Consider the following 18529-nt stretch of genomic DNA (forward strand, 5'->3'; position numbering starts at 1 on the left):
TGGGTACATGCGTGCCTGTGTGTGTGAGTGTTATACCAACAAAGAACATGGATGATGGGGTGATTCTTCTTCCATGTGACAACCAATGTGGCTACACAGATTCTAGCCCTTGATATGTTTTTAGGCTAGGGGGCCTTTTTTGAGGTAAATGTAGTATTTCCAAAGGTCTTTAGTATTCGAAAGAAAAGCCTGCCACCCCCCCTGCATGCTCGGTGGGTCCCTAGGGAACTAGGAAACCACGAGAGGAGGAATTACAGAACAGAACAGGGAGGTCATGCAGGCATTGAACATGCAAAGACTCAGCCATCCCGCTGGGCAAAAGGGAAAGGAAGCGTGAGCCGTCGTAGGGCGCAGGGGATGCACCGTGCAGCCCTGGCACAGAAGCCCCACGAAAAAAGAAAAGGCCTTGTTACCGCGGTGTTACATCCCACCTGGCGGGATGCGTATCTTATTTTCCAAACTGCTTGGAGCAAATCAGCGTTCACTTTCATGAGATGACCAGTGTGTCAGCACCCAGACTCTCTGCATCCTGAGCGCTTAGAATTGACTCTGGGACAGAGCACATGCTTGCTCCGGATCTGCCGGAGGGGAGAGGGGACATCCCGAGTCCCGGGGAGTGACAGGCAGCACCTCCAAGCCCTGCCACTGGTCTCTGTTCCCCAGACAACGGCCACTGACAGGCAAGGACATGCCCCAGTGCAGACTGTATTTCTTGTGCTTTTCCACCCCACTCGGCTCTTGAATACAAGTTAATGGCTTAATCCAGTGCTCGGGTGAAGGAACAGCTCTGTGTTTGTCAGTTGAGCACTTCCAGGAAGTTTCAAAAACAATCTGGACCACATGGAACGTTTGCCTTATACACCGACTTACATGGACTGTCTTTATATTAACTCCTCTGTATTCCCGTAAGAATTTCTTACCCTTTGCAGCAATAAGTTAATTGTAAAGACTTATAAAGCCTCATAATCTTTAACCTTGGTCTGGTGTTCATTGTTATAAAGGCAAGCAGACTTTATTTACTTAAGAAAGAAATAAACTTTGGGTTAGAAAAGTAACAGAAACTAATTTTAGAAAATACATAAGAAGAATAAAGAGGAAACAGAGATGAGATCAATGCTTACGGCAAATCAACTTACTTCAGGACCGACGATAACCATATAAATGTTGGGCTCCTCTTGATGCCATTCTTGGGGAGAAAAAAAGAAAAAAAAAAAGAAAGACTTTTAAAATGGTTTTAAGTCACAGCTGAAAATATAAATCAGTGTAATATTAATTACACTGCAATATAAATTATTTCATATCATTTTGCTTTCATTCATATTAGTCAACATAATTATTTTAAATGTAAGTATTTGACATTTTATGGTTTTAAGGAAAATACTTTTTTCTAGAACGTTGCACATTATTCAGATATCTAATTTATTAGGTAATTAGGATGGATATGCCATCACAATTCAATATGGATTTTAGAATATACTGAAGAGTCTATAGATTAACTTAAGCAATGTAACAAAACTCCAGATGTATCATACAAATTGGCATGTGTAAAATATTGCCAGATAAAATTATTTTAGACTTATCATTATTGGCTATGTTTTATGACTTCCTCAGAAGCTGAGGGCACAGGAAAGTAGGAAACAACTGAAATGACTACACAGCGAGATTATTTTTCTGGTTGTTTCCAAAGTAACCATCTAGAAACAGTTCTGCTGATGGGCCAAAAAAATGAGAAAACTCAAAGTCCTAAGGAGAGACATGTGAAGACAGGGACCCTAGTGGAATTCCGCAGGCAAAGGGTCACCTGAGAACACATACCCGAGAATGCATCCACCAAATAGAGAGGGTCTTTCACTTGCCGGAGTCCACAGATCAGGAGAAACACGTGTAGGTTGTCAGCACTTTGGTTAATCTCTGCAACAGAAGAGTTCAGGGTATTTTCAACGAAGAGGACTTGGACCGATGACCCGGTAACAGTGGTCCCGCAGACACAGCTCAGAGGCTGCTGGGCTCTGACCTCTCAGGCAGCTGCTCCCACGCCTAAGTTTTATCTTCATTTCACTGCATGAACTAACTGTTCCTCCTGATGAATCAACCTGAGCTGAACTTGGCCTAATAAAGTAAAGGTACTTTTGCTGCAATGCAGAAGGATGAGGTGACAAGAACTGACTCAGTTATTACTGAAATGTCAGCCACAGGTCCAAGAAAATATTTCCATGCAATTCCAGTTAGGAAGAATCTTTTCTTTATGAAACTAGAAAGATGGTTTATATAGGAATGTCCTCTTGATTTCGTATATGTCTATATATAGGGACACACGTGCAATGTATACGTGCCCCCAGATACATAAAATAAGAGGTTTAGGTTTGCTACATTGAATGTTGTCGTGTAAGGCGAGTTGCAGGTGACCACATTCTCTGTGGTCCCTCCCAGCAAGAGGTGGAACCCATTTCCCCACCCCTAGATGCTGGGCTGACCTGGTGACTGGCATCAATAACAGAGCGGGAGTGACTTCCAAGTCTTGGCCGTGGGAAGCCTGGTGTCCAACGTCCCACCCACTGAGATGCTGCTGGCCTTACAGTCAGGCCTGGCTGCCTCCTTAGGAATGAGATTTGGTGGAGAGAGACCCAACCACCCATGCAGGACCCGTCAGGCCTCAGCCCAACTTACAAGTGAGCCCAGTACACACAGTGGAAGCAGGGGTGACCCAAGTCCAAACCGCCAATCCGCAAAGTCACGAGAAAATCCATGGCGGTTGTTTTAAGTCACCATTTGATGAGGAGGTTTGTTCGTCAGCCATAGATCATGCAGTCAACAGAAATGATTAATACCGGGGAGTTCCCGGTGGTCTAGTGGTTAAGATTCGGCGCTCTCACTGCCATGGCCTGGGTTCAATCCCTGGTCGGGGAACTGTGATCCCACAAGCCACGTGGCGTGGATCCCCACAAAAGGAAAAGAAAAGAAAAGAAGCCACCCTGCCTTCTTTATAAAATTTCATTAAAGAAAAAGAAATTATTAATATTAACCCAAGCTAGCCTAAAACTTCACCGTTTCCAAACATATGTAATTGGACATAAAATCATGCAAGGAGAAGGTTTTCATTCATTCATTTCATTCATCCAATTCTTAATGCAAATAATTTCATTCCCTCTGTGCTTTAAGTCTTGAGTAGTAATATAATTAGAATGAATGTAATAAGATATATTGACAGCACTCTGACACAATCACAAAAGCTAATGATAATAATAATACATAACCAGCACTGGAGAAAGTCTTTACTGAAATGTTAAGATTCAGATGTCCTCTTAGAAAAACCTTAAACCATTATTACAGTCTCTGAATTAAATGTTGACAATTTCATTAAGATATGTTGAGTTTTGAGGTTTTTTTTGTTATATATTTTTCCTATATTTTCAGTATTGAAACTAACCTTAGAAAAACAGACCTTAGTGAATACTTCTTTGCCCAAACGTTTAAGCTAGAGGCTATGTCCAGAATTTGAATTTGAGATCAGAAGAATTTGAGGTCAGGCATTTGAACCTGGGGTCAGGAGACAAGCTCTTCTCTTTAGTAAATGATGCAGGGGACTTCCCTGGCAGTCCAGTGGTTAAGACTCCACGCTTCCACTGCAGGGGGCACAGGTTCAATCCCTGGTTCAGGGAACTAGGATCCTGTGTGCTGAGCAGTACGGCCATAAAAAAATAAAATAAAAATAAAAATAATACAAAATAAATAAATTTTTTAAAATGATACAAATTGAAGAATACCATTAAGGAAAGGAAGGTCAAGTGTGAAAAACAGCCAAAACCTACACAGTTAGGCAAGAACCATCAATGAATGCTAAAACTGGTGAGGGGAAGTTTGATGAGGACAGAAATTACAAGTGCCTCCTCAAAAATAACTTATTGATTACAAAGGAAATATAACACCTGGACACGGGGAAACCGAGAAAGACACCCACTTAACTAACGGAGGAAAACTTAACCCAGCGCACATGGATTTACACACACACACACACACACACACACACACACACACACAGAGTTGATATATTTTTTAAAAAATCGCCAGTAATGGAAGAAGGTGATGTTACGTGTCTCCAGGTGTGAGAAGGATACAACATCCCTTACATCATCATCATCATGTAAATACATGGGATATCCATTCAACTATATAAAAGGAGTGAAAAAAAGGAAGGTAGAAGGAGAACCACGGAAGTACCAAAAAGAGGGGGAAATCAGAGAAACTATATTACCAAATTGAAAAAAAGTAAATACAAAAACAAAACAAACACAAAGACAGCATCCAGAGATGGCATGCAAAGAAAGCCCTATTTTAAGAACCGATGTGATGTCTCGGTAAAAAGGCTGCATCTAATTCTTTATTTTTACTTTGTGACAAGTGTAGATGCTGGAAACCTACTTTGTTCCTTGACTTCGATTTGACACGTGTTAGCCACTCAGAACAGCAGGTTCGGAAGACCCGCTGGCCTTCTGGTGAGGTAAAGCTGGAGAAAAGTGGCCCTCTACGTACCCCACCCCAGGATCCCTAGGAAAGCCGACCTCAAGAGAGAATAATCCATAATTTACAACACTGATCTTCAGAATGTTCTGACTATGACTTACAGTAAGATGTACACACTATACTGCAACCCTGTACACATGAAATATGTGTTTATACATATAGACACACAGACACAGTACAGTTTCAAAGAATCATTTAGACCTATTGCATACAAGGCGCTCTGATATTTTCTATTCTATTTCATCTCAATTTTTAAAGGCGCTGCTGCCCAGTTCACTAAACTGATTTTGAGATCCCCCCTGACCTACCAGACCCTAGAGGGAGAAGGAGTTAATACCATATTCTCTTGCCTCTTTCCCCCTCTTCTTCCTGGGCAGGAGATCAAATGTCATGGGAACTTAGAAACCTATATTAGAATAGGATCAAACAAAGAACCAAAGTCTTTGTCTTATTCTAGGATTAAAAAAATTTTTTTTTCTTAATTAAATGCAGAGACAGCATTTGGGTTTGAGAGCTTACATGCACTTTTCACATACACCAATATCGTTTTCAGGAAATGAAGTTCAAAAATCCTGATCCAACAACTAAGGTCTCAGGCCCGACCTCATGGATGCATCAACTGTAAGTAATTCCATTTCAGCTTCTCCCAGGGCCTTGGCCAACTTCAGGGAAATGTACCATGTTCATTCTCAGATTTTAAAAAAGAACTAAAACGTGCTGGCCTCTAGAGGTTTGGAGGTGAGGCAGGTACCCACTTAATTCTTTTAGTGGATTTCATTTCCTCATTTGAACCCCAAGCTTATTTTTCTTCTCTTTACTTTTCCTCTCACATCTGGGATTCGCACAAGTCAGGGCTGGAACTCATCCCTTACAAATGCAACCATTTACGTGTTTTTCCGATATTACCATTTCCTGGAGAATGGTATTTTTATCTCCACAATGAAACGTGTTGATTTCATGGTCTGGCACCCTAGCGGTCCCAACAGACTAAGCACCACGCTCCCAAATCCTCTAAGTGACTCATCCGTCCGCTGGTTCTAGAATAGAAACCTGATCCACGTTTAAGCCACTTTCTTTGCCGTTTTCTACTCCAGGAGCTCTGTCTTTTTTGTTTTTTTTTTTTCATGCGTGATTATAAGGAGAAAAGAATTCAAGAACTTCTGTTGATTAGACTTAGTGACTTTTAGCTGAAAAATCTCATTTGGGGGGTTGTGAACGCATACAGGGATCTAATGACATGAATTTTCCACGTGAAAAAACAAGTGAGTTTTCCTAGGAATAGCCTGAGGAAGGAAAATATGACCATCTGAGTTTTGCATATGAGAGTTTCCATATAGAAATACAAATAGAGTTTGAAGGAAGAGAGAGAGAAAATTAAATAAACAATGAAAGTAGAAATAAAATGAAAATAAAAACCAAGAAGGTGTGTCCGGGTCAAGTTTAAGCTTTCACAGTTTTGGGATTTGATGGCCCGAGAGGCACCATTACTCTAGATGCATTACTTACTGGCATTTAAAAGCAAAAATCCTGGATCACTGAATCATAACATTTAAGATGTACCTGAAAACACAAAGACCAGATAACTATCTTGATGTCTAAACACATACCTTCGGATCGGAAGTGCTAATGAGAACATCGCGTGAAAAATTATAACAATGCCACTTAGTGCCTTTAATCTATTTTATTCTTTACTTGTTCCTAGTTGACCTGTTTGATCATGGAATCCGGTTGGCATAAAACTGACTTCATGTTTTAAACTAAGGAGACTTAGTTAATTTGTTAGCTTGGGCTTAGAGATATAACTGAACATTCTCAGCTAACCCGAGACATACCTTAAAAAGGAGAATAAACCCTGAAATTGACATCAGATGTTTAAGAAGGTGACTATAAACCCTGGGGACTAATCCGCTACCCACCTATTTATATTCAGTGTTCAATGAGGCCCTTCCCAACCCACTCCCTTTGATTTCAAGGTTAACAATTCATAGGAATCCAGAGGGTGAGTATTTGATCACCAACGGTCTGCATCAAATTCACTGTAACTTCTGTTTTCACTGTCTCAGCCCAGAGTAGAAGTGACAAAACACAATCATGGGTTTAGAATGCTCCAGAGGCCAGGGTGAGATAGAGGACGGGTGAGAAAGATGGTCTACCTCTGGAGTCTGAAAGTTGACAAAGATGAATGACTGTACAAATGAGAACAGACACCTGATCATAAAACCCTGAGACGCCGCTGAATTCAGCTCCCACAGTCCCCGCCGGAGCTTCCCTGAGCCCATATACTCTGAATGCATTTACAGCTTCTGATCGCACACATTAAGAGTAAACTGAAGCCAACATTCCCAAGAGGGGATGTTGTCTGCGGAGTATTTTAAATCTCCTGGCTGTTCCGTTAATCACTCAACAGTAAGACCGGTGAAACAAGCAACCATCAGGGTACAGACCTTGATGACAAATCACTCTCCTTTTGGAAATTATGAATCTTAGTTATACCACAACAGTGACCTCTGATATACAGAGGATGGAATAACCTTACAACAGGCCATTTAAAATGGGCCTCCTGGTTCTGAATAACGGCTTACACTTCCTGACATGATAAAGCAATTGGATGGTGTGGCTTCATTTGTAATGCTGACAAGAGTTCTGCCATTCTTGCTGAGATTGATGTAAAACACTTGGAAAATTATTTCTAATCAAATGTTTGGAAATTTCTTCTTTTCAAGGGAAGCGAACGCTGACACGGAGTATGTGCTGGAGGTTTTGTCTGAAGTTTTCGGAGTAAAAGCAGGCCTGGGGTGTCTTCCTGTCTGATGAGGGCAGGGCACTGATTTTGCATTTTCACTCTCTTCTCTGAGATTTACAGCAGGACCTGCAACTTCAACTCCCCCTAATCTTACCCCTGCATTGTTGTCTTTAGAGAGAAGTATTTCAGGTTAAAAGAGATGACTTCTTAGGCCTCAAATTGCATTTGCTGAGATAATTTTAGCTGTTCTAGTACCTTTACCAGAACTACAGGGCTGATCAGCCTGTAAGGCAGTTATAATCCCAAATAGCATACACTTATGGGCTTCATTTGTGGACAACTAAACTTTTTACACTTAAAGATATTGTACGATACAATAAAATTTTGCTTAAACACCGTAATTATGTTTGGATCATACCATGCACAGAAAACACAATGGCACCACATGTAGAGAAAATGGTACCCTCATAGCTTCACTGATGGACATGCACCCTGATGTCACCTTTCCAAGGTGACACACTTACACATCATGTAAGATGTATGAAAGCTCTGGTTAAATGCATAATCTAATCCAGCAATTCTGTTTTTAGGAATTGCTCCTAAGAAAACAATTGGGCAAACATATGAAGATTAAAATCCTAGCACTTTCATCACTGCATATCAAAAAGTGTTTAAAAAATCTAAATTCCCAACCAAAAGGATTGTTTGGATACATTTATAGAATTTTAAATACAATAAAGGAATTAAAAACATGATGTAATTAGAACCAATAAATTTATATTTCAAGATATAATGCCAATGTATTACAAAAATCAAGTGTATCTCTATATACTAGCAACTAAAATTCAAAACTGAAATTAAAAAGAAAACTTTTATAGCACATCAAAAATAATAAAATCCTTAAGAATATTTTTAAAAGACATGAAAGACCTGTACAAATCATTATGAAGATAAATAAGACCCAAGCAAATGGAAAGATACATCATGTTCAGAGATCTTAAGACAAATTATTGTTAAGAAAGCAATTCTCTCTAAAATGATCTGTGGATTCAATGCAACAAGATTTTATAGAAATTGACAAGATGATTCTAAATTTTGTATATGGATACGCAAAAAACCTAGAAGAGCTAAAACAATTCTGAAACAAAGTCATAGGCTAACCCTATCTGATTTCTAGACGTACCATAAATCTACAACAACAAGACAGCATGATACTGGCATAAGGGTAGATTTATACAGACACAAAGGAACACACACAGTAAACTGATTCTCAGCAAAGGAACCAGAGCAATTCATTGAAAAACATTTTCAATGATACTGGAATTTACAGAAAAAAATGAATTTCGATCCCTACCTCCTAATATCACACACAAAATTTAATTTCAGATGGATTACAATCCTAATGGAAAAGCTTAAACTTCTGGAGGAAAAAACAAGGAAGATATCTTTTCGACCTTAGGGTAGGCAAAGATTTCTTAGGCAGGACTCAAAAGGACTAACTGTTAAAGAAAAAATTGATCAGCTAGACTTGAACAAAATTTAAAACCTCTGTTCTTCAAAAGACATAGTTAAGAACATGAAAAGGTAAACCAGAGAATGGAAAAAAACATTCACAATATATGTATCTGACAAAAAGCTTGTACCCAGCGGGAAAAAAAAAAGCACAAAACCCTCCTGCAGACCAAGAATTAAAAGACAACACACTAAAACATTTGGGCAAAAGGCCTGGCTAGACACCTCGCCAAGGAAGATATTGATACATAAGTGCCCAACACCACAGTCAAATACCATTTCATGATCCCCTAGGATAACTACAATTAAATAGACTGTCCACACCAATTGCTGGCAAGGATGTGCCATAACTAGGTCTCTCATCAACGTCTGTGGGACTGTAAAATGGTACAACACTTTCGAAAACTCTTTGGCTCTTCTTTTATAAAGTTAAGCGTGTATCCACCCTACACTCAAGCTATTCACCAGAATCCTTGCACAAGAATGTGGAGAGCAGTTTTATTTATAGTATGTAAAATTGGAAAACAATTCAAAAGTCCATCAATAGGAGAACAGAGAAACAATGTGTGACACATCCATACAATGGAATAGGACTCGGTAATAAAAAAGGAGGAGCTACAGATACACACAATATGCATGAATCTCAAAAACATTATGCTGAGCAAGAAAGATGCCAGACACAAAAAGTACTTACTGTATGATTCCACTTAGGTGAAGTTCAAGAACTGGTAAAACGAATCGACGATGACAGAAATTGGAATAGGGGTCCCTTACAGAGGGATGGGAATTAAATATGGAAAAGCACAAGAGGGGACTTTCTTGAGCAGTGGAAATGTGATCTGTCTGGATTAGGGTATTTATACATTTGTCAGGACTCATCTAATCTTACCCTAGAAGTCTGTATTTCACGTCACGTAAATTTTACTTTAGTTTAGAAGTTTTTAAAAAAGAATAAGTTAGCTCATATTGTTACTAACATAATGAATAAATAAAGCAGGTTAGAGCAGTAAGTACAGTTTGACTCTACTTTTGTCTTTTAAAAATCATTATATATATGATTATTTATACATATGTATTATTTAAACATAAAATATAAAGTCACACCTAATTATATATAATTTATATATAATCTATATATAATATAAATAATATAGGTATCATACATATTATGCATTTACAATAAATATACAAATATCACATATTTATATATTTACATGATGATTTTAAAAGACAAAAATATATAATAGGTTAATACAGCTATAATTTAATATTATATATAAATGCATGAAAAGCATTAATATAGATATGTAAAATTGTTGAGAAAGATATATCAAAACACTAATAGCAGTTTCTTTTTGGTGCTGAGATTTCAAGTGGTTTAAAAGTTTGTTTCTTAATCTGATCTCCATCTTACAATGGTCACTTTTTTTTTTTTTTTTTTTTTTTTGGCCATGCCACGCGGCTTGCAAGATCTTAGTTCCCCGACCAGGGATCGAAGCCGGCCCCATCAGTGATAGCGCCAAGTCCTAACCCCTGGGTCGCCAGGGAAGTCCCACAAGAGTCACTTCTTACGTGTGTAGCTAATAAAGTAACACCGAATGAACACAGGAGGTTGGCATCCTTAATAAGGACAAATGTCACCTGATACTAGGTGTTGGGGAGGTTTGTCCGAAGAGCAGCGTCAGAGAGGCTGGCACTACTCTTCCTCCTGCATCTCAGCTGCATGCCCATCCTCACCGGGACGGGACCACTGATGACACCTCGGCAAACGGGGAGAAGCGAAGTTTGTTCTAATCGTGCCTTGCTCCCTCCTTTGTTCTACCCAAAGAGTCCATTTCTTCGACCCTGACAACCTCTTCTTCAAAACCATGTGAACCTAGCAAGGAACTGACGCAAGTTGGCAAGATGCACTTGAGTCAAAATCCTACCAGAAGATTTCATCTCTTACCTGAACGCTGGAGGAAGGTGTTCCAGTTAAAGGTGGTGTTCGGCACTGTTGCAATTCCTGGGTCAAAGGAAAGAGAACAAAAGAAAGTTCATGTTGTTGAGACATAACCCGTTATTTTGTGTTGACATTCAAACAACCGTCATACTCGGTTCTTATAAAGAACTAAGGTTCTGAGGGCTTTGCTGAATTCCCATGAATCCCTCCAAGCCTGTGAGGTTTAAAATGTGCCCACAATCGGAGCCTTTGATAGCTCAGTTGGTAGAGCGGAGGACTGTAGTGGGTAAAATGTGCCCACAGGGGACTTTCCTGGCGGTCCAGTGGTTAGGGCTCCGCGCTTTCACTGCCGAGGGCCCGGGTTCGATCCCGGGTCGGGGAAGTAAGATATCGCGTGCCACGCAGTGAGGCCAAAAACAAAAATAAAAAATAAAATAAAATTCGCCCACAGTTCCCAAGGAGAAAAGATCCATCACTTTCAACCCCACCATCCATTCCTGGGCCAAACTGTCTCTAAGTCACAGAAAGCTTAAGTTCCTAAAAAATGCACATAGGTGACAGGTATCCAAAACATTCCCAACTAAACTCTAAAAGAAATTACATAGAAATTTTGCCTGTATTTAAAATTCTTCATCTCAACCTTCTAAATCATACATAATTTCCTGCTATCTGTGTCACTTTTTCAGACAGCTTTCAGTTTAAAGTTCTCTGAAAAAATGAACATTTTAAGACTTCCAAAATCCAGAGGCAACGTTTAACAGATTATCTCGAGAGCAGAAAAGATGTGAGATTTTATGGAATGTAAATTAAGTCATCGAACCGCCTCTCCAAGGCACTTGTAAGCTGGCCATTCACACTGACTAATACAAACGACAGTTAGTAAAGTTTGTAGTAAAGTCCACTCCACGCCTGCCCCAGCACAGACTGTTAGTGGATGTGTTCCAGCCGGTCCTGGAAACCCTTAAGCCCTGTTAAGCAGGTGGAGTCCTCTAGTTTATCCTGCTGGAAACCGAGGTTCATCGAGGTTAATCGGGATACAAAACGTTAGGTGTTAGAGGCTGCGTCCAAGCCCACGCGCTGCATCAAAGCCCATGTTTTTCCTGCAGCACCAACGTCTTCCGTGGCTATAAACCAGGGGCCGTGGCAGAGGAATGGAAGGTCCAACCCCAGGCCTGCCCTGACACTCACACATCCCTTTTATGCATACTGAGTCAGTGCATCGTTTTTTAAATGGGGGCTCCAAGAAAGAGTTCATTTGATGAGTGATTCTGCTGCTAAAAGTATTCCTGAAACCACTAGGGCCTTGATAATGTAATGTTTATAAGGTGGATTTGTACGCGTGACCCTGGGCTCAGCACGGGTTCAAACCTAAGCTCAGAATCAGCTACATGTTCTTTGGAGCTACTGTTTCCCTGATCTCTATTCTGCGGGTCAGTGGTTTACTAGATGTGTTTAGGAGATACTGAGGGTCTCAGGAAAGGATGTCAGAGACCACCACAGGGGCAGGACTTGGGGAGGGCAGGGAGGGCTGGAGATGGAGGCAGAGGGCTCTGGGGCCCCAACTCAACTCAACTCAAACGGACAAGCTCTTCTTTTTCCTTTTGTAAACATGCCACTGATAGAGTATTTGCACTTCTTTTAAGTGATCTGCGATCTGCATTTTATTTTATTTTTTTAACTTTTTATTTTATATTGGAGTATAGCCGATTAACAGTGCTGTGATAGGGACTTCCCTGGTGGCGCAGTGGTTGAGAATCCGCCTGCCAATGCAGGGGACACGGGTTCGAGCCCTGGTCTGGGAAGATCCCACATGCCGCGGAGCAACTAAGCCCGTGCACCACAACTACTGAAGGTCGCTAGCCACAACTACTGAGCCCACGTGCCTAGAGCCCATGCTCCACAACAAGAGAAGCCACCACAATGAGAAGCCCACACACCACAACAAAGAGGAGCCCCCGTTTGCTGCAACTAGAGAAAGCCTGCACACAGCAACAAAGACCTAACACAGCCAAAAATAAATAAATAAATAAATTTATTTTTAAAAAAAATGTAGTGATAGTTTCAGGTGTACAGCAAACTGATTCAGTTTTACATATACATGTATCTATTCTTTTTCAAATTCTTTTCCCATTTAGGTTGTTAAATAATATTGAACAGAGCTCCCTGTGCTATACAGTAGGTCCTTGTTGTTTATCTATTTTAAATATAGCAGTGTGTACATGTCAATCCCAAACTCCCTAACTATCCCTTGCTCCCACCCTTCCCCTCTGGTAACCATAAGTTCGTTCTCTAAGTCTGTGAGTCTGTTTCTGCTTTGTAAATAAGTTCATTTGTATCATTTCTTTTTCGATTCCACATATCATACGGTATTTCTCTTTCTCTGTCTGACTTCACTCAGTATGACAATCTCTAGGTCCATCCATGTTGCTGCAAACGGCATTACTTCATTCTTTTTAATGGCTGAGTAATATTCCACTGTATATATGTGCCACATCTTCTTTATCCATTCTTCTACATTTTAAATTATTCTTTTATAATGTACTCCTATTTTTATCTTAATGTTAAAAATAATAAAAGTGTACCCATTCTACTATTTTCAAGTAAATCCCAGACATCATGTTATTTCATTTCAGTACGTATCTCTAAAAGATAAAAGACTCATTTTTTTTCAAATATATATATATTTAAAATTTCTTACCTTGACTCTGGACATAGATCTTATCCTTAGCATGTGGCTTTTGAAAAGAGGGGAGAAAGAAAAAAAAGTAAGTTTGCGAGTCCATTCCCATTGCTGTTTAGAAATAAAATGAAGGCCATAAAAATATCCTCTTGGAAAACATCGCAAAGAATCATCTACACAGCCACTCACAGGCTAGTTACTTGATCAGAGCAAAGAGTTACCTCTGCTTTTAATGGGGGTTAGCCCATTAAAAACACAGCTTATCTAAGGTAAGAAGTACAAAGATGTCCCTTAAATCAGGCATAATGCAATATTACAAACTTATAGTTACTATGTTAGTAGAAAAGTTATGAAGCTCAGACAGAGAACATGCCAAGGATACAGCCCATCAGGTGCATATCAGGAGCTGAGGTTGAAGGCAGAAGTTTTGGGAAATGTTGTTTGTGGATACAAATCCTTGAATAGAGAGAGTACACTCCCCACCTTTGGAGAAGAAAGGGGGAGGGGGAGGGGGAGGAGGGAGTGAGGAGAAGAAGATGAAGACGGAGATGGAGAAGAAGATGGGGATGGAGGAGGAGATGGGGAGGGAGGAGGAGATGGGGATGGAGGAGGAGATGGAGATGGAAGAGGAGATGAAGATAAAGATGGAGGAGGAGATGGGGATGGAGGAGGAGATGGAGGAGGAGATGAAGATAGAGATGGAGGAGGAGATGGGGATGGAGCAGGAGATGGAGATGGAGAAGGAGATGAAGATAGAGATGGAGATGGGGATGGAGGAAGAGATGGGGATGGAGGAGGAGATGGAGGAGGAGATGGGGATGGAGGAGGAGGGGTACCCAGTATGTTGGGAAACAAGAGAACAGGCACCAGGGGGCAGATTCTTCCAGGATGTGAATGGACTGGTCTCAAGGACCCTGTAAGGACCTCCCCAAAAGCCTCTTTGACATCAAGGGACACCGTGACACTTGCATGACTGATCTAGATATGTGTCCCCAGATATAAACTTATTATCCCTGGTGGTGTTTTCTGGCGGAACTTCACAAAACTACTAGAGAGAAAAAGAATCCATTTCTCAAGCTCGTTTTGAAACAGTGACATAAATATTTTAAAAATCAGGTTTAGACCCAAAGGTGGATGTTACAGGAGCAGAGTGAGAAATCCGCTTTAAAGGGTAGCAGGGTCAAGTAGGTGCAGAGGGCTGTTTCTCGTAAGTGATCAAAGATATGGTCATTTTGGTGATAAAGTCTAAAATGGTGCATCTTTCTACCATGTGGCCTAAATATCAGCTCCATGCATGAAATGACTAAACTAGGTGAAGAGTGGCCATCACAGAAGTTGCATCTTCGTGCTCTCTCTACCTAAATGTGTGTGAAGGGCTCCGGGTGGTCCTCAAGGTGACCAGGATCCTGCGTATTGCATGGGGTCTGCTGACCCACTTTGACCTTCATCCTCACATCAGCTTTATGTTTTGGGAAACAAACTAAAGGTGAGGCAGTCCCGACAAGGGAGAGACGATCAATGGGGAGAAGAGGGAATTACCCTGCCCTCTGCCTGGTGGATGGGAAGGTTCTGGGAGAGGCAGCATCTGGCCATCCTAGGACGGCTGAACGGAAGTTGGTACAGAGGGACTTCCCTGGCGGTCCAGTGGTTAAGACTCCAGGCTTCCAGTGCAGGGGGTGCGGGTTCAATCCCTGGTCGGGGAACTAAGATCCCACACGCCGTGCACGGCACGGCCAAAAAAAAAATAAGGAAGTTGGTACAGATACAAGTCTTGGTTTGGTTTTGCTTTTGACCTTAGCATTACATTTTGTATTTATCCATCAGAGGTACCTGAGACCTCTAAAAGTCTTCGAGTATCCTCCTCAATACACCACATAGCAGGATGCAGCCCCTTTTAAAATGCCCTTAAAATAGCGAGCCTGCAAAAAAAGAGCTTCAAAAATCTCTACTGGTTAAAAAAGATATTAACCTTAATGGAAAAAATGGCTGATAGCAGCCATTTGAAATCAGAGTTTAGCTTAGAGCCCTAAAATATCCCTTTTTGTTAAATTATAATTTCACTAGAAAGCTGAAGAAAATTGTACTGGAATGGAGTGCAGGCTAAGAGTGTCTCTTCTTTAACCAGACCTAAGTCTACAACATTGGCTCAAAAAGTGTCCATAAGAAGGATACTGAAGCACTGTCAAAAATATACCCGGATAGCATTTTAACTTTAAAGGTAATACAAGTGTTTGACAAAGACAGATTCAATGTAATTCTATATAAATTCAATTCATGACTGTCAGGCAAAATGGAGCTTACAGCCTTACTACTATTTTCATTAGAACTGTGCCGTGCAATTAGAAATATGTAAACCCCAAATGCTCCTCTCAAGAAAAGTTCCTTTGGGCACAAACAAAAATTAATTAAAGGGTATCTCAACTCTATAAACAGAATAAGTTGACTCTATATGGAAATGTCTGGGTTTATCTGCTGATTTTACCTATCTCTGAGGATTATTTCCCCAAAATCTACTGAACTCCCCCAAAAAATAAGTAAGTATCAAGTCCAATATAGACTTTTAAAACATGTCATGAGTGGTATTTGAAGATCTTATCCAAGCAAATCTAGAAAACAGAGGCACAGTATAAAGGAGATCTGCATTTGAGTTATTTTTAATCATTGTAAGAAAAGCGATCTGGCAAAAGCCAATTGGCTTATATTGATTTTGAAAATCATTTTCTATATTAAAATGCTCTAAATACAAATTAGCTTTCTTTGCTCAGTATTTATTGTTGTTTCACTTGCCTTGAAACAACATGAGTCGAAGTCCTTATATATATCATTTCCCTTGGAAGATCAGCTCATTGATGCATAAAATGAAAAAGAAGACTCGTGTGTGTGTGTGTGTGTGTGTTTGTGTGTTTATGTGTTTATGTGTGTGTGTGTGTGTGTGTGTGTGTGTATGTAGGAAGGGTGGAGAGGGAAGATTTTCCATTTTTTTCTCCATTTTTAATGTCTATGAGAAACCATTACTTAATTTGACCCACTACTAAATATAAAAAGTCAGTGTTCTACAAATACCTATAAATACATGTGACATTGTAACAGACCCAAATGCTCATTTATGCCTTTTTATAATGGAATACCAGACAGACAGCAACAACAAAAAGATTTCCCATTCTTTTATTAATATAACCTTCTGAAATTAAACTTTCTACCAAATGGAAACCACAATAGATATTACTTTTAAAATCTATGCACAATTTCATCCTCTCCAGGTGGCAAAAATATTAATTTACAACTTCTGATGATGGCTTTGTTAAAAGTCATTTAAAAATAGCTACAAATTACTTAGAAGAAATCATGGCCTGTAAGTGTATAGCTTTCAAAATACATCACAAAACACAGAAATTGGGCATTTTTCAGGGAACATGGGTCTCTTCTTTTCTCCCTCTTCTCTTTTTCCTTAGAAATTGTTTTTAAGTAAGGAAAGAAAATAATGTTCAGGGAATTCCCTGGCGGTCCAGTGGTTAAGACTCAGTGCTTTCACTGCCAGGGCCCAGGTTCAATCCCTGGTCGGGGAAACCAAGATCCCACAAACCTCATGGTGTGGCAAATTAATAATAATAATAGTAATGTTCAAAATAAAAAGGAGGGGGGACAACCTTGTCACTAAATTCCTGCAACTGAACCAGACAAGGAAAGATTTTTCAAGAAAAGGAAAAAATCGGGCTTCCCTGGTGGCGCAGTGGTTGAGAGTCTGCCTGCCAATGCAGGGGACACGGGTTCGAGCCCTGGTCTGGGAAGATCCCATATGCCGCGGAGCGGCTGGGCCCATGAGCCACAATTACTGAGCCTGCGCGTCTGGAGCCTGTGCTCCGCAACAAGAGAGGCCACGATGGTGAGAGGCCCGCGCACCGTAAAGAAGAGTGGTCCCCGCTTGCCACAACTAGAGAAAGCCCTCGCACAGAAACGAAGACCCAACACAGCCATAAATCCATTAATTAATTAATTTTAAAAATTCTGTTTAAAAGAACAGGAAAAAATCCACAAATGAGATGGGGAGGAAGTCTGAGAACTGAGTTGGGATCCAGTTTTATGGGATCTGACTTGAAACAGGCTATAAATAAAGATGAAACTAAAACAACCCTGGGCAAAATCAAAGGATGCATGTGTAACACGTAATCTAGCCCAGCAACTCAAGAAATAGGAATGCCAGCAAGAAAATTCCCAGGAAGATTAAAAAATAAAATACAGTTAAATTGGGCTTCCCTGGTGGCACAGTGGTTGAGAGTCTGCCTGCCAATGCGGGGGACGCGGGTTCGAGCCCTGGTCTGGGAAGATCCCACATGCCACAGAGCAACTAGGCCCGTGCGCCACAACTACTGAGCCTGCGCGTCTGGAGCCTGTGCTCTGCAACAAGAGAGGCCGCGACAGTGAGGGGCCTGCGCACCGCGATGAGGAGTGGCCCCCACTTGCCGCAACTGGAGAAAGCCCTAGCACAGGAACTAAGACCCAACACAGCCATAAATAAATAAAATTTTAAAAAAAATACAGTTAAATCTATGGAGTAAATAACATGGAATCATTGCTGATTTTATTCAAAAGCTTCCCCTACTGTCCTCTGCCTTTGCAATCTGATGAATTAAAGCAATGCTTCTGATCATTCCAAAAGTTTGTGCCCCAGGTCATGGGAAAGTTTAACTCAGAATCTATGCTCTGAAATTGATGAGTTCTCCATCCTTTGAGTTCCTTTAAAACTTTTCAATTCCCAGGGATCTCACATGGTGAAAAAAAATGCAAAAAACACTCGCAGTTCTATCAAGAAATCTCTGAGGGAAGCCAATCTTAATAGAAGTTATTAAAAATGATTAGCTTCCTAGGATATGACCAATCCCTGGAGTTTCCCTTACAGGATATTTGTGGGGAGGGCCAGCATACAAACTAGGGTTTCCAAAGATGAAACAGAGGGGTGAATGTTTTTAAGTTCACACTACAATAGAAACTATAATAAAAGATGTGGTCTGTGTAGCTCCTGCGCTGTCAACGTGATTTTTGGAGATGATCAAATACAAAGCGACGGGCCATGCAGGAAGAAGAAGAAGTAACAAGTAATTCAAAGGACAACATAATTCAGCAATTAGGCGAG

At 40.4% G+C, this 18529-nt stretch overlaps 1 protein-coding gene across 5 annotated transcripts in view; it reads right to left on the reverse strand.

Moving 5' to 3' along the window:
• GLT1D1 (glycosyltransferase 1 domain containing 1) overlaps positions 1–18529 on the reverse strand; it is a 108846-nt gene that overhangs the window by 43354 nt on the left and 46963 nt on the right. For all 5 annotated transcript variants that reach the window (XM_036874809.1, XM_036874814.1, XM_036874812.1 and 2 more), the window contains 4 exons: positions 13417–13453; positions 10725–10781; positions 1816–1911; positions 1137–1186 (listed from right to left, as the gene is read on the reverse strand). In XM_036874809.1, coding sequence (XP_036730704.1) covers positions 1137–1186; positions 1816–1911; positions 10725–10781; positions 13417–13453 — 240 coding nt within the window. The remainder of the gene's footprint in view (positions 1–1136; positions 1187–1815; positions 1912–10724; positions 10782–13416; positions 13454–18529) is intronic.

Source organism: Balaenoptera musculus, chromosome 14, assembly GCF_009873245.2.
Source record: "Balaenoptera musculus isolate JJ_BM4_2016_0621 chromosome 14, mBalMus1.pri.v3, whole genome shotgun sequence".
Classification (NCBI taxonomy): Eukaryota; Metazoa; Chordata; class Mammalia; order Artiodactyla; family Balaenopteridae; genus Balaenoptera; species Balaenoptera musculus.